This window comes from Gobius niger (genome assembly GCF_951799975.1).
Source record: "Gobius niger genome assembly, chromosome: 2".
In the NCBI taxonomy this organism is placed as follows: domain Eukaryota; kingdom Metazoa; phylum Chordata; class Actinopteri; order Gobiiformes; family Gobiidae; genus Gobius; species Gobius niger.
The window spans coordinates 41,398,508-41,420,097 of record NC_136853.1 but is presented as its reverse complement, the minus strand read 5'-3'; the positions used below and the strand labels follow the sequence as shown (position 1 = coordinate 41,420,097).

The 21,590-nt window shown below is 44.0% G+C and overlaps 1 protein-coding gene across 1 annotated transcript; it reads right to left on the bottom strand.

Moving 5' to 3' along the window:
- Window positions 1-916: 916 nt before the first annotated feature.
- scaf11 (SR-related CTD-associated factor 11) lies at window positions 917-21,540 on the bottom strand. The gene is made up of 16 exons (XM_079582894.1): window positions 21,379-21,540; window positions 20,252-20,298; window positions 18,893-19,041; window positions 14,655-14,738; window positions 14,490-14,569; window positions 14,327-14,400; window positions 14,221-14,258; window positions 14,081-14,151; window positions 12,214-12,330; window positions 12,033-12,127; window positions 11,698-11,951; window positions 7,497-9,417; window positions 5,956-6,266; window positions 3,493-3,636; window positions 3,042-3,161; window positions 917-1,596 (listed from the first exon to the last, which is right to left on the bottom strand). Exons 2-16 carry the CDS (start codon window positions 20,268-20,270, stop codon window positions 1,501-1,503), a joined length of 3,573 nt encoding a protein of 1,190 aa, XP_079439020.1. The 5' UTR covers window positions 20,271-20,298; window positions 21,379-21,540; the 3' UTR covers window positions 917-1,500.
- Window positions 21,541-21,590: the final 50 nt, after the last annotated feature.

Genomic DNA, 21,590 nt, shown 5'->3' with positions numbered 1-21,590 from the left:
GGTAAACTCAGGTAAGAACATATCACAGTCTGGAGAAACGGTGGCCTGTTCCTTTAAGTCCATTGCACCAGTGGGCTATTACCGGCTAAAAAACATTGCTAAAATAAAAAAGTGTCAAACCAGACTTGGAGAGATTAATTCATGCGTTTGTCTCCAGTCGGTTAGACTATTGTAACAGCCTGTTCACTGGCCTTTCTAAACGAGCTGTTACAGCTGCAGTATATTCAAAATGCTGCTGCTCAAGAACCAGGGGATACGATCATATTAGTCCAGCGCTCCGCTCTCTGCAATGGGTTTATGTCTCTCAGAGAACTTCAAAAGTGTAGAAGTCTCTTCATGGTCAGGCACCAAAGTACATGTTAAAGCCATATGAACCACAACTTGTAAAAAAAACAATATGACTGATGATGTGTCCCAATATATTACAAAAAGGATGTATGGGTGCTCTTGGGAAAGGGATCCAACTTGCAAAAAAACAGTAAACCCAGGCACTCCAAACAAATATGCACAGCACAAGGAGTAATTATTTAGATGGTCAAGCCAACATGTTTCGACCACCAGGTCTTAATCAGGGCTTAGTTTGCATATGAACCACCTCGGGCCTTGAGATCCTCAGGGAGGCGTCTCCTGGTGGTTCCCAGACTAAACACGGTGAGGCTGCGTTTCAGGTTCATGCAGGAAAGGTCTGGAACTGCCGCAGTGAGAACGTGAGACAAGTCTCAACCCTGACTGGGTTTAGGTCCAGGCTGAAAACATACTTATTCACTGCTATGGAAATGTATTGTATTTTAACACATTTTAGTAAGTTCCACCTCAATATTAAACTGTCACCCTATTATAACACTATGTCACATGAACGCTATTGATAAGGACGACTAAGGGAAAAAAAATGATACAAACAAAATCCTATCTGGATCAGAAAGCAGTTATTTTTATTCCACTACTCACTGGACACGTTTCCAAATTCACACTTTTCTGACACATTCAGACCTAATACACGCACACTTCTGATCGGCCACAACCAATCAGGGTCTTGCAAAAAAATACAATCAACTTTTAACAAATTACAGCCCAAAAATAAACTTTCGGGCAACAAATTCTTAAAGGCAACACTCTTCTTCCAAACTAAGCTTTTCGTGTCTTTTTTTTTTTTTTTTTTAACATTATAATTTTTTAAAAAGAACATAGATATTTCATAATCTTTCAGGTGATCGGATAATTACAATGTACCATCATTCCAAGTTCATATCGAATCCCCCAGCGTCTTGCTACCCTGCGCTCCTTTCAGCGGTCCACACACATCTATGCAAAATAAAGGGCTCTTTGCATTACAATTTAGGGTTTTTGATTTTAACAAAATATGACAAATCTATAGAAAAATCTTCATTTGATAAAAGGTAAAAAGAAAAAGGTGGCGTCTCCGCTTTGTCTTTTGAGGATTGGAGGCCAGTTTCCAGCTTGAAGAAATTGCACTTGGAGCAGCTGAGAGTATGCAGTTGTTTATTTTTTGCGAGCGTGTTTGTATTTGTCCACATAGGCTTTCACCAGGTTGGCCACTTTACCAGAGTTCACTTCGCCGCTTTTACTGTGGCACACCTGCACGAGAGACAGAGAGGGGAGAATAAATACGACAAATGCAATAAGATACTGTGGGTTTAGAAGTTTTGGCTCCAAAGCAAAACACATCCTTTATACCTCAAGCCATACACGAACTGAACTGTGGGGGCGCCTGTGTGTGTTCTGTGTTTTGTCTCTAGGTTCTGTAACTGCCTGAAGGAAGCTCATTTCGACCCATTGTTTCCGTGGTGTTTTCTTTGACCGTGTGTGAGAGTAGGAATGTTGGTTGACCAGTAAATCAAGAGAAATATTTTGACTCTTCCTTCATCGGTGTGATGCAGCACCAATACATGCCAGGCAGGAGTCCCATGTGTGTTCATTAAGATGCACTGTAGCGCAGCTAGAAGGCCGGGTTCGATTCCCACCAGGACGGGGCCTTTCTGTGTGGAGTTTGCATGTTCTCCCCGTGTCTGCGTAGGTTTCCTCCGGGTACTCCGGTTTCCCCTACCTCTAAAAGCATGTACAATAGGCCAGGATGAATGATGTGTGTGAGTGAATGTATGGTGGTGTCAGAGGGTCCGTTGGCGCAGACGTGTACAGTCCCCTTTCTCCAGGGCAAAATGAAGCTACAAACATAGTTTACCACCACCGAGTATGGAGTGAATGTACAATTGTCTCATGTAAAGCGCTTTGTGACAATGTCGGTGAAAGGCGCTATATAAATAAAGATCTTCCTCTTCTTCTTCTTCTTTGTTCCAATCAACTAATCAAATAAAAGTCCTCCACCTAAGACAAGGGCTCCATATCACCCTGGAGGGAACAAGTCACCCTTTCCCATTAAGAACCACGGCCTTGGAATTAATTTCTATCCGTCCCTTTACACTCGGTGCAAACAGCCCCAGTGCAGCTGAAGGTCCTGATTTGGTGAAACCAACAGAACCATCATCATCATCAGCAAATGATGAGATCCTGAGGTTCCCAAAGCGTCACCGGACGCAGCTCTATGATAACGAATGAAGTCCCCATTGGTTCCCATTATTATTACACCTTCTGGAGTCGCCCCGAGCCACTAGGGCAGATATGGGCAACGTTTTTGATGCCATTGGGTTGCATTAGGTTTTTTAACTTTCCTCGAGGGCCAGACCAGTTGTGAATTTGGTTGTTTCGAACAATTATCAATTAGACGAGCAACAAAATAGCAGCAGTTATGTATTTTCTTTATGGTAAAGAAAACATTGGTGTTTTTCCCCTTTATTAGGCAATGTATAAAGGGCTAGGGGTGCCGCACGTGGCCCCCAGGCCTTAGTTTGCCCAAGCCTGCTCTAGGGGATGGTATCACAGCAATGTCAGCCCCCCCAGCCATGAGGGCCAAAGAGAAGGGCTTCCCTCAGCCATTGATTGGAACACACCCTTCTTAAACACGGGGACCTTCACCCCCCACAGTCCAAGACCACACGTGATTCTGTTTAGTGGGAAAGTCATACCTTTTCTACAGCTTTGCGGACGATCTCCTTGTACTCTTCTTTCGTGATTTCATTTTTTTGGTAATACGGTTTCATGGCCGTCTTCACTTCATTTATCGCTCTTTCTTGGATCTGTTGTTTCTGTTGGAAATTAAAATGACTTATTTGACATGGTTCAAAAGAGGTGAGAAAGTCTGGACTGCGTTATTCCTACTTATATTGACATCATGTGTAATATGTAACAACGAGAGAATTACTATTACATTATGTGCCAATATTTCCAGAACTTGTTGTGGTTTGACAAGTATTTCCTTCTCTATAAACCATCTATAACCGAGTTCTCCTACTGTCACACAGTAAAGACTGCCTCACTAATGGAGCTCGTGCCCCTACAGCGCTATGTATTTCAGAGACAGAGACGAGCAGAGATATGCAGAAACAAGCAGAAACATGCAGCGTGGCGGTGAAGTACCTTCTCCTTCTTGGAGCTGTCGGCCTTGTGGTGCTGCAGCTGAGTGGTGGAGGACGGCAAGAAGCTCGAGGTCGGGGCCACCTGTGTCACTTTGGTCGGAGTGGAGAACAGTGGCTTCCCATAACCTCCCATGTTACTGGTCATCTGTGTGAGAGATTAGAACCAGGCTTAATACGAGACATTTTCAAGTGGAACATTTCAATCACTTCATTAAGATAAGATAAGATGGTACTTTATTGATTTCACAGATGGAGAAATTGCATTCGATGAGAGAGCATCCGGCAGCAGCACCATTCAGTGCGCACCACTACTTCCATTAATAGCCTTGTGGCTGTTCTCCAATATGCACTGTTCCTGAAACAAGTACTATTTTCTCCAACTCAAACAGAAGCAGATGTCTGTGTGGAACATGTTTGTAGGATGTTGAGATGTTTAAAGAGCGTGAATGAAGGGACACTGTAGGAAAATGACCTACAGGTAAGGATTAAACAACAAGGAGCCGCATTAGACGGTTATAATGCACGGCGCGGAGTAAAGAACACCACGACGTGCAGTGGAGTGATGTTACTCCATGAAGTGCGTCTAATGCGGCTCCTCGTTGTTTAATCCGCTTATACCAGGGTCCCACAAACGTAACATTTATAATAAATGTTGTTTTCATTTACTAAACTCACTAAATATGCCAGACCACGGGACTATTTTCTGTGGGTTATTAGCCGGTCACTGAAGGCTCGTCTCAGAGCGAGTCATTCTTCGCAGCTATTACGAGGATCTCAGTCAGGCTCAACGACACAACATCAGCACAGAATCACAACACAACAGGACTAACCCGGAAACACTTTTCCCTGGAAGTAAACACCGATATGCGGCACTCGTGGGCAGGAGTTATTTCACTTTTACGCTGTTTAACTCCAGCTGCGGTGAAGTCGCTCACACCTGGGCCCCACGAACTGAAACTTTTATCTTCGACTTTACCAATCCAGACAAATATGCTTAAATGGAGGATCATTTTATGTACGCCTGAAAATTATGAATAGCCTTAACCGTTTTCAATAGAAATGTAAAGCTCATATGTTATTAACAGTAGCTAACCTAGCTGCTCACTCTCCTCTACTTCCCATTTATCAAACGTTTTGTTTTGGCCAAAAACGTTGAAATTAACACAAAATCCATCTCATACGTTCCTGTCAGTCACTAATTACGCCTTTATCTGATTCAGCTGTGTCATGCGTTGCTATGGCGATGCCACAGCGGAGTGATATCCCAGTGATTTAACTACCGGACTACGTGTGCGGTTATACCAAAATAATGCACTAGCCAATCAGAATCGAGTAACCATGGTATAAACCACTTTAACCCACCATCGATTAGGGAGACGGGCATCACCACCACAGCCCAAATCTTGTTAATGTAGAGCCCTGCACCGAACGCTGAGTGAAGATGCTCACTCTTCAGCAACAAGCTCTCGGTCTGTTACTTGACCTGCACGACCTCTTCATTGTGGAGCAGTATACTAAAACAACAACAAACTTCATCGCTGTTTTGTTGCTCCTTCAGTTATGTGTATTCTAGCGTGTGCATCCCTAGAAGCGCCGCCCACAACAACTGCAGTCCAATACCGTCTTTTACAGCGGCTAAAAACAGATCATGACGTAAAACATCAAAGCATCATGGGGTGTAGAGCAAGACAACCAAGCGCTCATTTTGCATCGCTGGCAACGGTCGGAGTCGCTTTGATAGTCCATCTTTGGACGTTTTCTGCAACAAAACATGTTCAAACGCCAAGGAACTAAGCACTGCTGTTAAGGTTTGTGCAATTCAGACTCTAGATATCCAGACGAGTTGCCGGAGAGAACATTTTTGATCTCATTTCCAAGATCTGACAACAAGACACATTTGGAAAGCGAATGGGCCAAACAAAAACGGACAAGGCAAAGCGGTGACAATATTCATGTGGACGAGCGACGAGCAGATAAAGGAAAGCACGTATATTATTCTCTGCATTTTGTCAGTGGGAAAGGTCCTATGCCCAAGAATGAAAGGCCGATAACGCTCTCTTATGTGGAGTTATCTAGAACACAACAACGATGTGAACAAAAGGCCCCGTCTGAACACCCGTCAAACCGCACCCACAGCCAGATGTAGACGAAAAAGGCTTTTAACGGATCCATCTTTACAACGACGCTCAGGCGCTGAGTGAGTGTCATTTAAATGGGTCAATGTGGTTTGTTTGTCTAGCTTTAGTTCCCAACAGCTCTTATGCAGGTAAAATGCTATGTCAACTATAAGCTTTATTCAAATGCTAAACGCGTGACACCATCTCATGCCACGTTGAAGCGCACTACGTGGAAAAAGACATCGTGTTTTTGACTGATTTATAGTTTGTCAGTTTTGGAAACTCGTCTTTTCAAATGAACACTCCTCTTTCTCTGACCCCACTGTTCAGAATCATCACCCCCTCACCTGAGTGCTGTGTCCATCGGGCTGAGCGGCTGCAGTCTGGCTTCCCTGCTGCATGGGTGGTGGCGGTGGAGGGGGAGGAGGCAAGCCCTGTGCCCCCACTGCCGGCACCTGGAGGAGGGGCACCGCTGTGTGCAGGTGCACGGGGACCTGGGAGGGGGGCAGGGCGTATGGGGCGCCTGGCTGAAGGCTCACTGAGACTGGGCCTCGAGCCCCGGGGTAGTGATGGAGGAGTTGAGGGTGAGCAGACACGAGCACTGGGACAGGGGCGTTTCCCGGTACAGTCTGAGAGGGAGGGTCTGGTTTAGGAGGCTCTGGAAGAATGAAGAGGTGAAGATTAGGTTTCACACACTTTGTACACAATTTACACATAAAAAGAACTAATTCAGCTGTTAGCCTGAAGATTACAATTACATATGACTTTGAGGAAATGGACAGAAACGTAACAAGAATGTGTGAACTGGGAGCAAGTGAATTATTGTAAAAGAAACGTGCTTCAAAGCATTTTTTCCCTCTCGAGCCACGGGACAGGCTGCTTATATAAATCACATATTATCTAATGACAATTGAGCAGTAGGACGACACAATTATAATATCAGGTCAAAACGAAAGCTTTAACTCACTATTAATTGAAAAAGTTATTAATCGCAATTAATCACATCACATGTTTTGACCAAACACACTCCTGTATCCGACACACACATGACCTCAAACACAAAGCTCTTGTATTAACTACATATTGTAAGCCAGGGGTTTCAAACCTTTTCACATTATGAGGTACTTTAACCTCTAAACCCCCACCTGAGCCTACACACTAGTTTGGCATAACTTAAAAAAAAAGCATAAAAATAGTGACAAGGACGAGCAATGAAAGCTATGAAAAAGCCACAAAAAATTGGCCAAAAAATACGCAACAAAAAAGTGACAAACATGTGATGAAAACACAACAGAAAAGCAACCAAAAAAAAAGCAGCCAAAACCCGACAAAAAAGTGACACAAAGGAGACGACAAAACATCATAAAGCCTAGCGCCACGAAACTCTTCAAACATAAGAACTGCATGAATTACAAAAAAATATCTCCAGAAATCAGCAACACTCTGTATAACTAGAAAATGAGGCCCTATGTCAAAAATCCTGAAATATCCCTTTAATGTAAGCTACTTACGCATCAAAGAGACTTGTCTAATGATGCTATTTCACGAAAATGACTTTAATTTTGTCCTCATACTCTACTTTATGAACCCAAAAGTTTGCAGATTCTGTTAAAAATCTTCAGCACTCAAGGAAAAAGTATCTAAAATGTGATTATCGAGCATGTGGAGAAAAAGCTTTGTGCGAGCGACCAAGAAAGGACTGGAGAGATTCCCGTTCTAACCTGTTGAACTTTTCCCATAGAATTTTGAAACTGTGAATATTTGGTCAATGAAATGTGAGCAAATGCTTTAAATATGACTGTTTTATGTCGGCCAAGTATCAATAACAAACAAATAAGAGAAAAATATTACCCTAATACAAATGGTTATTTTCTGTTTTGCGTCTCACCTGCGGCTGCTGGCTGCTCGTCCTCCTGTCGGTTCCACCCGCCTGCTCCGCCTCTCTCTCTTTTGGAATAATAGTCCTGTACGTCTGCGGGCAGCGTCCTCCGCACGGCCCAACTCGAGGCAGACGACCAGCCGGAGCGGTCCATGGCCTCCGAGGGGTCCGACTCCTTCCTCCTCCCGCCTCTGTTCTCGTTGAACCGACTGTACGCGTCGCTTCCCGGAGCAGAATTTCCACCTCCTGTTCCTGAGAAGTTGTTCCGTGGCCACCTGTTGTCGCCAGATTCGTCTTGATTATAAGAACTCCAGTTTCCGCCTCCTCTTCCCCTGCCCCTGTCGAATCCTCCCTTGCCCCCTCTGCCTCTGCCTCGGGGCGGGTCATCCCATTTCGGTGCCCCGGCACTCATGCTGAGCCTCTGCTTCTCCACCCAATCCGGGTTTGTATCGACCACATTTCTTTCAGGCGATTCGTCGTTCGGCACTCCGTTTTCGAATCTCCCGCCTCCGAACTTTCGCGCCTCTCCGCCGGGCCACCAAGCGCCTCGTCTCTCATTTTTAGGGGGGGACTCCTCTCTCCTCTCATCTCTCCTCTCCTCCCTCCTCTCATCTCTCCTTTCCTCCCTCCTCTCCTCTCTCCTTTCCTCCCTCCTCTCCTCCGCCGGACTCCTGTCGCCCCTTCTGTATGACCTATTTCTCGATCTTGACCGACTCCGACTCCTTGACCTCCTGCGCCTTCTCTCCCGGCTTCGGTCTCTCCTGTGGTAGTCACCGTCCCGCTCCCGGCTTCTCCGAGCGGAACGACTCGGACTGCCGTTGCGCTCCTTAGATTTCGATCTCTTCTCCCGCTTCGACTCCTTCGCGTCCCTCTTCGGCGACCAGGACGTAGTGGGCGAGTGAAACCGCGAGCGCCTCGGTCTGCTCCTCTCTGGACTCTTGTCTTTATCGTGTTTCTCCTCGGTTTTCTTATCCTCGCTTTTTGAGACGTCCTCTTCTTTTGGCTGGTCCCCACTCCGCTCCTCCTCCGGACCGTCCTTCTCCATCGGCGTCCCGCTTCCGTGCTCGCTCAACGGGGAACCAAAATCCATCGGGACTTCGTTCAGGTCTTCGGACAACCCCAGGTTTTTAGCGTCTTTTTCTTGCTCTTGCTCTTTCTCCTTCGACTCCTCCTCATCTTTTGGAATGGCATCAACACTTTCAGACACCGTTACCGACTGTTCTGATTGTCTTGGCGACTCGCTTTCAACTTCTGGAGTATCACAAGCTTCGTCTGCCTTATCTTTGAGTTCATTCGTTTCTTCTCTTTTAGATTCAGTTTCTGCAAAAAGCTCGATTTTTTCGACACTCTCGCCTGCTGTAGACTCCTTATCCTCTTCATCGCTAATATCCATCGCCCCTTGTTCTGGAGAAGCCGCTTTTTCATCGTCCCAAAGCTCCGAGTCCTCTTGTTCCTCCGCTGGACTATCCTCTTTCTCCTCATCCTTGACACTGTGGTTGTCCCCCGATGATGAAACCGGACTATTGGGAGCCGACTTTAACGGAGACGATGCAGTTTCGACTTTTTCGTCACTTTCATTATCCGTTTTGTCCTGAGCGTCGCTGCTTTCCTGGCTCACATCATTTATTAGTGGTTCGTCTGGGTCTTTCTCAGAGCTTGACTCGTTTTGTTCGTCACTGTGACTCTCAGCAGGTACTGGCTCTGAATCGTCTAAGCTTTCTCCATTTTTTTCAAGGTCAGGCTGCTCGACTGCAGTTTCAGGTTTAGTGCTCTCTGCTTCTTCTTCTTCTTCTTCTTCTGTGTTGTCATCTTGTTTTGTAGTGGCCTCCTCTTCTTCCTCCTCCTCTTCGTTGCTGCTGCTAACCACTTCAGCAGAGCGCTTCTTCCGCGCCGGGGCTTTCCTTTTGCCGCTTGCTTTTCTGTTGGTCACCTGCAAAACAACACTTAAATCATTATATGAAAAGAATCCACATTATTGCAGACACACTCGCCAACTATCGACAGAAGGAAAATTCTTGAGGCGCAGGTACGTAAGTTAGATTATAGGTTAAAATGTAGGAAATGGAAAAACGCTCCTTTATCTTGTTTTAGGAAATGAGCTGGCTTTGCTTATTTACATGTGATTAAAAGCCGACATTACAACAAAGACGCATTACTGAAACGGGCCATGCAGTGTAAATGAGGTGTTAGGAGTACCTGGCTACTCCTTACACTCCTTAACCTACTGTGGAAATTTAAGTTTGTACTTCTACCCCTCAGATACAGAGAACAAATAGATCTCCATTAGAAAGGCTTCACATGATCCAGGAATTAAACCATGTTGCTTTGAGACAAGAGTTGAGCGCTGGAGACAGTGTTGTTTTTGGCAGCCCTTTTAGTTTTAGTCTTAGTCTTTTGGACGAAAATGCTTTTAGGTTTAGTCACATTTTAGTCATTTCAAAATGTGATAGTTTTAGTCACATTTAGTCAGACGAAAATTAAAAAAGTTTTTGTCACGTTTTCGTCTGTTTCATTATAAGAAGTTATAATTAATTTCAATAAGTCTTGGAAATTGGGATAAATAGTTATCTACTGGCTTTCTATAGCGTTTGACAAACAGATTACACCACGACAGGCACTGGCAGAAGTGGTCGGCCGACTGTGAACAGGAATTTTCCCAAAAGCGCCCGCTCTCCTCATCCTCTGATCATCGCTTCGAGATTTATTTATTTTTAATTTTTACCAACAGCGCTGTCTGCACATACGTAGCCGACCTCAACGTGCTTTCTGCGTTCAGACGCCACAGTATTGAAAACTGTTCTGAGAAACAATAAAGTCCCTGTGACCTGGATGTCAGATGCTCCGAGGAGGATGTACGCTAGCAGTGACCGCACGCCACGGGGAGAGAGAGAGAAAGAGGCGCCGCTGCCGCATCATGAGCAGCACGGCGCCGCTCCGGGTCCTGTTTACCGTGAGTTCTCTCACTCCGCGCACAAACTCTGTTTGTGAACGATCTGACGAAAAACTTTCTCCCATTTTTGTCTCGTCTCGTCTCATTGACGTAAACTCGTAAACGTCTGGTCATGTTCTAGTCCCCAAAGAGCCAATTTTAGCTCGACATCGTTACGTTATCGTCATTAAAAAAAGGGGCGTCAACGAAAAGATATCGTTATCGTCTTCGTTGACGAAAACAACACTGGCTGGAGATTTATCACAATATTTGTTGGTATGTATCACGATATGACATAATCTAATTCCCTGAATTACTGAAGTTCACTTAAAAAATCCTTGTCATTGAGAGAGAATTAACAATGGTGTTCGAGAAAAATAGGCAGAATTCTGGATGTTTTATACAGGAGAGTTTATTTACCATTGGTGCGGGACCCGGAGTCATGAACTCAAGACATTGCGCAAGTCCTACCATGGAAGTCTGTCTGTGCTTCCACAGAAAAGGGATAAATACCCTCTCAGAGCGTCATATTGATACGCAAGCAAACATTCCGTGGCTGAGTCTGAGCGTCACAGTCAAGGCTATGACAGAGATAGAACGACTGCACAGCCTGACCCAGCTTGATAAATAGCGATTTAATGTTATCCTCTAACAGTCATGCGTGAGTGGTGGCCTAAACCTGCTGCTTCTTTCATGATGATGTTCTTCAGTCTGACTCTTTCACAATAAAACTCTCCTAGCGGCTGGAACATTGACGGCTTTTATGTCGTTGGGACAACCAGACGCGGTTCCCTGCTATTAGCCGGACACTGACATGTAAAAGGACAATTTAGACTGAGCTTTTGCGTTTGTGATCTGTCATAAATCAGACTCGCGAGAAGACAAGACACTTCGTGGGACTTACTACACACGGAGAGCAGCTGGATGTGTTTCGAGAAAACTCCCAGGACGCGACGGTGACTTAAGTAAAATCCTGGAGGGTAACACAAGATTTGTTGCTTGCCCTGTTTTGCAAAAATAGTCACAGGAGGTTTGAAAAGCTAAATCTGTGTCAAAGTTGACGACGCTTGGACCAGCTTTCCCTCTCGGCCTGCGCTCCAGTTTGTTTACTTCTTGCACGCGAGTCATCATTTATACCGGTATGAGACAAATTCTAATCATGGGGAATATTTCTACCGGTACAGGTAAATTATCGCCCAACCCAATGTGGAAAACTAGCCACTTTGCCACCGAACCAAAAGACTGCCCACTCGGTTTCAACAACACTAAACCCCTCCTTACCTGTTTGCCTTTCCTCTTGCCCGCTGCCTTGGCTCCGCGGCCTGGTCTGGTGGGTGCGCTAGGGGGAGACTCTGAGTCCGACGCGCCCGAAGTCTGAGGGGACTGGGGCTCAGAGACAGCGACCTCGCTCTGAGTTTTCCCAACACGACTGGAGCGTTTGGACACCGTTTGTTTAGGAACAGCTTTAGACGCACGGCCGCCTTTTTTCTCCCCTCCTTTGGGACAAGTGATGGCACACACCACACCTTCAAACACTAAAGAAAGAATCCAACTTGTAGTAATTTGTTTCCAAATAACCACATGCAGGTATAAAGGACTTTTGATTCTTGCTTTACCAAAATGACTTGCAGCAGACACTGGCGACGAAGAAAAAGGAGATGAATTGAGACCAAATGGAAAAGCACTGCTGTGTCTGATGGAGAAACTCTCCCTGTTACCAATAAACAAAGTTGATTTAATAAATCTAAACATACATTTTTTAAAGAATAGGTTGAAAAGCAGATTTTGTGTTCTCACCTTGTCCTTTCGGTGGCAGAGATGGGAGCAGCCGGAGAGAACCACACACAGCTCTGAGTTTTACAGCGCTCGACTCTGTGACTGAGCAGCACGTCCTCATCGTCCACCGACTGTGCACTGCACGAGTGGAAGATAAGGGTCAACATTAGGGCTGAATGGCAGAAGATGGAATTGCAGGGGTTGATGCAACTATATAAAGCCTGATGGAAATGTAACCCATGTGTATTGTGTCTAGGGCTGGGTACCGTTCGTTTTTTTCCCCGATACCACTACTTTAACGATACCTGCTTTTCGGTACCGGTGCCTTAACGGTACTTTTTTTGATACCTTTGTTATTTTAATTGAGTTAAAATAATGTGTATAAAAAGTATTGTTCAGGAAAACAAACAGCACAGCGGCACAAACACGGCACATCAGAAAACAGGAGCAGCAGCGTCACCTGTAACTTTCATGTTTTGAATTCCCAATAAAGCCGTGATAAAAAGAGAAAGGACATTATTACCTTCTGAGCTGCAGAGACAGATTCACATCAGGCACCGTTTTCTTTCAGATAAACTTTTCTAAACTCACTATGCTGTTCGACAGTGAAAGCTCCTCACACGTCAAAGATCTGTTACATAGTGAGAGCGCTCACTCTGTCACTGAAAATGCACCATAACTGTTCCAAACATGGCTAATGCAGAGTGAGCCCTTACCTTTTCCAGAAACAATCTTTGATCCCAAATGCTCCGGTGCAGCTGGAGTTTAAACAACAGCAGTAACTTCAGGCTCTGGGGCTAAAGCTAAAGGTAAAGCCGATGTGTTTCTCGTTGTCATACCGTGTTGTCATTTCCGTTTTGTCACTTCCGTGTTGTCACTGCTTTTCTCTTTGTCTAAGAGTCTAGTTTCTTATTCAGTCCTGGTTTAGTCCTGGTTTTTAACCAGTTTACTGTAAGTCCTGGTTTAGTCCTGGCTCAGACTGCGGCTCTGCCATCCCAAAGCTATAGTAAGTCAGAGCTTTGCTTCGCTTCTGCATTTACGCTGAAGCTGCTCATGAGTTCAGGCTTTTTTAGACTCACTGCGGATAATTTATTGACGTTCAGAGAGAAAAAGTACCGAAAATCCGCACCAAAAAAAAAAGGGTTTTCGATACCGCCCCCTAACGGAGCCTTTCGGTCGGTACCAAGTAGGTACCGTTTAACGGTACCCAGCCCTAATTGTGTGGACAATATCAAGGTCACGACTAGGGCTGGGCACCGTTAAACGATACCAGTATGGTTTCGAAAAAGAAGGTTTAGGTACTACCGGTATCGGAAAAATAAAAGTATCGAAAGCAGGTACCGAAAAGAAATATAAAATATAAAGATTTTATATTTAAGTTTTTATGCTGTTGGTTATACAAATTTAAAAAGGAAAAAAATGTGAAAGACAAGAAAAAAAAATGCAAATAGTAGTGGTTAAATTTGGGAAAAACTTGGGGAATCAAAAATATCAAAAAGGGAAAAGAAAAAAAATTGGGGGGAAATTTGGGGACATTTTTTTTTTTTTTTAAGGGGAAAATTGGGAAAAAAACACAAAAAATTGGGGAAAAATTTAGGGGGGATTTTTCTTTTAAATTGTTCAAAATGGGGGAAAAAATAAGAAACGTGGAAAGTTTTTTTCCGCCTGTTGTTAAAGGAAGTTTCACCTCAACATTATTCATCTGTTTTATGGTTCTAAATGAAAAATAATTAAGTATCGGTACCAAAAAAAGCATCGTTCAGGTATCGGCACCGAAAACTAAGTATCGTTAAAGTACCGGCATCATTTTTTTTTTTTACAGTACCCAGCCCTAGTCACGACAACCCTTTAAATGAACTTTCTGATTACAATAACACGTGTCACGTACATTTCATGTGTTGTTGTCGTCAGTGAAACAAAAGCAGGAGGCGACCAGCTACAGGACTCTGCCCCTCGAACCTGAAACAGCAGAGACATCGATGAAGACAATGAGCTGATTAATGCTACAATGAAGAAAGATATACATACCTTTTTTCTCGTCAGTGAAGATGGATCCTCATCGTTGCCTGAATGTATTAAAAACATTGCATGAGCCAACACATTACTAAAGTACAATGTGAAAAGTGGTTCTTACATTTTCTGACGAGCCCTTTAGATTTTCCATCAACCGTCCTCTCCACCTTCCTCTGTCTCAAAGCTCTCTTACTGCTGGAAATACAGGACAGTACAAGTTCAGGGCTATTTTTGTGACATATAGCATCTCGTGAAAACTGCTTTGATAAAATATAGCGCAGTACTTGAGCCCAGATTTGTATTGGGAATTTCTTCTGCAGTAGCTCTCAACTTCAGGCTGAAGGACTCTCCTCTGCACAGGGACCTAAACATCCGGAATAGATTGGATTAGAAACATGCTTCATACATGAGCCGTCTAAATATGAGCTGAGAAGCGACACGTGACTCACCTGAACGCATGTGAGATGTCCGTCCCATCTGTAAACATTGGTGAAGGGTCTCCGGTCGACGGGACATGAAGGAGTAGCCTGCAACTAAAACGAAACCTGGTAAGGACTCAGAGCCGTGGGAAGATGTTTTAGTTAGGGGGCGCTGAGGGACAAAATTTACCCCCAAAATACTTTTTCTGTGCATAAATCCTATTTATTAACCTCTTAACTCCCGCCTGAACCGAGAGCCTTTTCTCCAGTTCAGCTTTACCCAAATCCTGTAGGTCAGTGTAACGCCTCACTTGAAAGACCTACAAAACTAAATTGATCTTTTTCTTCACGTCAGATTTTTTTTCATCACTTTTTTTGTTGGGCAGTCGTCTCATTTTTGTCAAATTTTCGTGACTTTTTCGACAAATTCTTCGCATTTTTTTTTTTAAAATTCTTATCACTTTACGTCCATTTTTTCTCAATTTTTCGTCAAAATTTTCTCCCTTTTTTGTCACTTTTTTGTCACTTTTTCGTCTCAGTTTTGTTGCTTTTTTCCAGAAGCTTTTGGACTGGGGTAAAGCTGGAGAAAATGTGCACGTTCAGGTGGGAGTTAAGGGGGTTAATATTGCCTGCAGTTCACAAACTATCCGCCAGGGGGTGCTGCAGCGCCCTCAGCACCCTGGGTTCCCACGGCCTTGTAAGTACTTATATTAGGGCTGTGCAATTAATCGAAAATCGATTACGATTTCGATTACAACAGTAAACGATTACAAAATTAGCATAATCGCAAGAAATTGATAATTTTTTTCAACCTTTTTTTTTTCTTCAATTAAAAAAAAAAAAAAAAAAATCCTAATTTTTATTTTTTGGATTTTTGTTACTTTTTTGATGGATTTTTGTCTTTTTTGCTGGATTTTTGTCTTTTTTTGCTGGATTTTTGTCACTTTATTTGCTGGATTTTTGTCCCTTTTTTGCTGGATTTTTGTCTTTTTTCCCCTGGATTTTTGTCACTTTTTTGCTGGATTTTTGTCTTTTTTTGCTGGATTTTTGTCCCTTTTTTCTGGATTTTTGTCCCTTTTTTTCTGGATTTTTGTCCCTTTTTTCTGGATTTTTGTCCCTTTTTTTCTGGATTTTTGTCCCTTTTTTGCTGGATTTTTGTCCCTTTTTTTCTGGATTTTTGTCCCTTTTTTGCTGGATCTTTTTAAAGGCAAAAAATAATCGTTTGAATAATCGTGATTTCAATTATGACAAAAATAATCGTGATTATTATTTTTTCAATAATCGAGCAGCCCTAACTTAGATTATAATACTAAATATGAGAAATTTCGTGTGCGTTTTCCACAGCCATAGAGAGACATGGCACAGGTCTTCCTAATCCAAACCGGTCCTAACCGTGAACAGCTACAGGCCCTAAAACAGCGGTAAAGCCAGGTTAGAGCGACTTGGACTCACTTCTGGGCACAGACTGGTTCAGAAACCGTTCCGTCCGACCCTGTGTCATTTAATCAAAAAAATATGTGCCATATGGAAAAACTGAATCCGCGGAAGGCCCCCGGGCCGGATGGTGTCTCCCTCTCTGCCCCGAGACACTGTGCGGAACAGCTGGCTCCCATCTTCACAGACATTTTCAACACCTCCTTAGAGTCATGCCACGTGCCCTCCTGCTTCAAAACATCCACGATCATCCCTGTTCCCAAGAAACCAAGGATCACAGGACTTAATGACTACAGGCTGGAGGCGCTGACGTCTGTGGTCATGAAGTCTTTTAAGCACTTGGTCCTGCCCCACCTCAACCTGGACCCGCTGCAGTTCGTCTACAGAGCCAACAGGTCTGTGGACGACGCAGAGAACCTGGCCCTCCACTTCATCCTGGACAGGGCTCAAGACTAACTTTTATTTTAGTAGCGCTGGCGCTACCAACTTTTTCATTTGGTCGCACAGACTCGCACAGACTCCAGACACAATATCAAAATTCACCATTTTAATAAATTAAAACAAGGACAGTTATAAACATGTTCGAAATAACTTATAATTGATCCGAACAATGATTAAAATAGTGTTAAAACTTTTTAAAATAATAGTGATTTTATATAGTTTTATTATATATTTGTTTGCATTGTGCATCTGCTTTAATTTTGTGTTTTCAATCCATTATTATTCATCTTCCTTGACAATTGTTTGTCTCTTTCTTTCCAAATCTGCAATATCACTGTCACTTGCAGGATATTCACTTATAAAATTATGTATTACTGCCAATTAAGACCGTATTAATCACAGGCAAAAAGTACCTGTTTAAGCCTAAAGCCTAAATAAAATACAGGAGCTGAATCTACAGTGGCTGAGGGGGAGGGCGGGCCATAACAGCTGCTGTTAGCTCTCCGTTAGCTTTATGTTAGCTTTACGTTAGCTCTCCGTTAGCTTTACATTTGCGCTCTGAAACAAGCTTTTTCTGACCGCGAGGAGATCAGAGCGAGCTCAGGTAGGAACATAAACCGCTAAACTCTTTCTGCTCCTGTTTCCTCCTCTGGTGCGCGTGCTTCTGTCTGACCTGCGCTTGTGAGCTCGCCGCTCGGGGCTGCAGCGCTACCGCCCCAAAAGGCGAACATAAAAGTGAAAATAGATACTTCTTAAGGGAATGAGCTGTCGGAAAGTGCGCATTGGCAGAAAGTAATAGAAGGTTAATTCATGTCGGAACACGTGGCTTCTGTTGCTGTCTGTATTTCACCTGTCCCTCGGACAAACAGGGAGAACGGGCACTTGCCTGGACAAAACGTTTAGCCTAAACTACCAGCTGACTTCTTCAATAATAGTGGAAGCTTGGGTGCGTGCGTGCGAAGTGTGTGTGTTCTCAGAGGAGTGCTCTGGAGACGCTGTTTATAACGTTATTTGCAGCACTCCTCATAAAGCCTATTAGACTTTCTTTTTTTTTTTTTTGCTCACACAGATGCTACCACTTATTTTTTTTACTCGCACATTCTCTAAAAATAGTCGCATATGCGAGCATTTTGGTCGCAGTCTAGAACCCTGCTGGAGCATCTGGACTTCGCAGGAACCTACGCGAAGATCCTGTTTGTGGACTTCAGCTCTGCCTTCAACACCATCCTGCCGGGACTGCTGCGAGACGAGCTCTACCAGCTCAGCGTGCCCGACTCCCTCTGCAGGTGGATCACTGACTTCCTGACGGACCGCACGTGCCCTGGGGAAGATTGTCTCGGATAGTCGGACTACAAACAATGGAATCTCTCAAGGCTGTGTACTTTCCCCCTGGCTCTACTCCCTTTTCAGAAACTGCTGCACCTCCAGTCACCAGTCTGTAAAACTGATAAATTTCGTGAACAACACCACCCTCATCGGGCTCGAACAGTAATGAGTCTGCCAAGTTAAGAGAGGTGGACCGGCTGGCGTCCTGGTGCAGCCACAACAATCTGGAGCTGAACACCCAGAACACAGTGGAGATGATCGCGGACTTCAGGACCTCAAATGGGAGCCAACCATCAGCTCCCTCATCAAGAAGGCCCAGCACAGGATGTTCTTCCTGCGGCAGCTGAGGAAACTTCAGTTGCCTAGAAGGAAGCTGGTGCAGTTCTACACGGCCATCATCGAGTCCATCCCCTCCTCCATCACCGTGTGGTACCCGGTGCAAAGGACCGGGAAAAACATCGACTGCACTGTATCGTGAGTGCTGCTGAGAAGGGGATTCTCAGCTTCCATCTCTCCAGGACCCGGAGGCGTGTAGGCTGGATCACAGCGGACGCTTCTCACCCTCGACCCGGACTATTAACCCTCTTCCCTCAGGCAGGAGGCTACGGTCCATTCAGATCCATAACCTCTCGCCAAAAAGGTACAGTTTTTTTCCCCTCTGCCATCAGACTCATGAACGGTTACAAGACCCAATAACTCTGTATCAGACTCATGAATATAATAATGTCATTTGCTTTACACTATTGCACTGTGTGGTATGTCCACACTCATATCTGCTGCGAACACTTAATGCACATCTGTAACACTCACGCTGCTGTTCTATGTCAAATTATTGTTGTCTTTATCATAGTTTAAATTTAATCTACTTCACACTTATAGACTTATAGTGTTAAGGCTTTTTTGTTTTATTTATCTAAAGGTATGTGTTATATATTTTATGTTTCATGTTGCACAATTGAATAAAAAAAAATCCCCTGTGAAACTGTTCATAACAAAAACAATTCTGATTCTGAAAGTCACCTATGGCAACACGTCCCACCCACGTATAAAGCAGAGTTAAGTCTTACCTCGGCCCACGTGAGGAGGCAGCGGAGACAGAACACGTGGCAGCAGCTGTCGGGCATCGCCAGTTCCGCCCCCGACAGGACACTGAGGCAGATGGGACACTTCTCTGAGTCCTCAGGGTCTGTGCCCTCCGGAGGGCCCTGACCTCCTCCTGTGGAGAAGGCACTTCATCAGACCAGCGTAACTAACAATATTGACATTATTGTAGAATTTCAAACACCAATTGCCAACTCAAAACAATAATAATGGCTTACGCTTGTATTGCGCTTTATAGGCCTGTGTTGCCAAGTTTCTCAAAGTGCCATAATCCAATCTTTATCCATTCGCACCACACTCTCTGATGGTTAGTTTAACTGTGGTAGAATCACAGAATCGAGCAGAGCCGTGGGAAGATATTTTAGATAGGGGGCGCTGAGGGACAAAATTTACCCCCAAAATACTTTTTCTGTGCATAAATCCAATTTATTAACCTCTTAACTCCCGCCTGAACCGAGAGCATTTTCTCCAGTTCAGCTTTACCCAAATCCTGTAGACCTACAAAACTAAATTGATCTTTTTCCTCACATCAGATTTTTTTTCATCACTTTTTTGTTGGGCAGTCGTCTCATTTTTGTCAAATTTTCGTGACTTTTTTGTCACTTTTTCGTCATTTTTTTCTCAATTTTGTCCAATTTTTCTCACTGTCAAATTTTTGTCCATTTTTGTATTTTTTGTAAATTTTTTGTCACTTTTTCGTCAAATTTTTCTCACTTTTTTCACATTTTCATCCTTGTTTCCGTCTCAGTTTTGTCGCTATTTTCACACTTTTTTTCCAGAAGCTTTTGGACTGGGGGTAAAGCTGGAGAAAACGTGCTCGGTTCAGGTGGGAGTTAAGGGGTAAATATTGCCTGCCAGTTCACAAACTATCCACCGGGGGGTGCTGCAAGCGCCCTCAGCACCCTGGGTTCCCACGGCCTTGGAAGCGAGGCTGCCAATCTGCGCCATCGACCCCGTCCACCACCGTCACTCCCTCACACAAACACACTCTCATTCATTCTGGCCGAGGAGGAAGCCGACTCAGGCACAGGGAGAACAAACTCCACACAGAAAGGCCCCAGCCAGCCGGGGGAATCAAATCCGGGACCTTCCACCTTTGAAGCACGAGCGCTAACCACTGCGCCACCAGGCCGGCCAACTTTTACAATAAACTGACTGACTAACATAATATTACGTACAGAAATATGAAAACAGTGCTCGCAAACAAGCGTTGTTGGAGAAGCACATGCAAAGAACAATAGTGCAGCATAAAATGTGCACAATGTTACATTTTTATTCATCTACTGTTAATGAATGATGAGAAAAACAACAGTAAAAGGCCTCACCAGTTCCAGACCCAGTCATGTCCGGCCCAGCGCTGTCCCGATGACAACTGTGAAAACAAGAGAAACACAGAGAAGACATGAAGGAGAAACGCTAGAAATCACTTCATTTTGTGCATCAGCTTTTAAAGAAAGTAACATTTTCATTTGAGATGATTTATAACACATTTACTTTCCTAAAATCAACTACATCACAGCACTCACACATTACATTTCAGCTTCATACTGCACAATATTAAGAACCTTTAATGATGACCCGTTTTTCCTCCTAAAATGAAATGCTACATTACAAACAATGCAATACTCTGATTGGACAAAGTAACAAAATACGTTACAAAATACATATTATGGCAAGTACTCTGTAAGTAAATATGATTATAATTACAAAGTATTCTCCCCAACACTGACAATATCCGCTCTAGGTCGTAATGAAGCGATGATAGTGACAAAGGGCAACGCAGAAAAACAAAACAAATTGAGAATAACAAATCTGATCCAGTAATTATGAACTAGAGAAATTGTGTTAAACTTCTTATTTTACAGTAACAGTGTAATCGCGCAGTGGAGTCTACTGAGAGCTGTGATTTACTCTAGACACATAAACAAACCCGAGAAACGAGGATTAAAGTGCAGCAGGTTGGAACCAGAAACCAGATCCATTTCTTGAACCATTTCACAACACGCACCAAACCATTTTAGTGCGGCGACAGAGTAACTATTATATTAGTTTAATGGATTCTTAGGAAAGTAGGAACTCGCATAGGCACTGGTGTAAGGTGCACACAGTTTCTAAGTGGTTCGGCCTGGAAACAGACTTCAGAAATACTAGCAGACAGTGCCAACGCGACGGTGTCAACAAGGCTATGTGAGCTTTCGTTAGCCGCGGACGCTTTAGCTAAAAGCCTGCGTTCATACGGCTAAATGGCTGTTGCTAGCTCGGTTGTAAACAAGGCTATATAGTGTCTAATATTAGCCCCAGTTTATGCACTGAAGGTCATGAGCCAGCTAACGTGCTAAACACAGATTTAGCACGAAGCTAACACCTGCCTGCGTCGCTTTAGCATGTTAGCTCTTTAGCAATTAGTTAGCACTTAGCGCTACTTAGCTTCTTTGATCAAATCTTTACTCACCTGAAACGTTTGCTGCGGCTCGTGAGCACTTTCAAAAGAGCGCTAAAGATGCGGGATCGTCTTTTGAAATCCAAACGGGTCGAGAAAGTGAGTGTTTTTCGCTAAAATCGGAGCGTAGCTTTGAAAAAGTCCCAGCCACATGTCTCGCTGAGAAACTGAGAGTGGAGGGAAGCGGCGCCGCGCGCTGGAGGCACGTGGGATTACAGTAACAG

Bases quoted from the DNA above. Each gene is read 5' to 3' on its own strand.
- scaf11 (XM_079582894.1), bottom strand. The intron at 12,128-12,213 runs GTGAGAACACAA...TATTGGTAACAG, and splicing joins TCTGCCACCGAAAGGACAAG to GGAGAGTTTCTCCATCAGAC. The intron at 1,597-3,041 runs GTATGACTTTCC...TCTCTCGTGCAG, and splicing joins TCCGCAAAGCTGTAGAAAAG to GTGTGCCACAGTAAAAGCGG.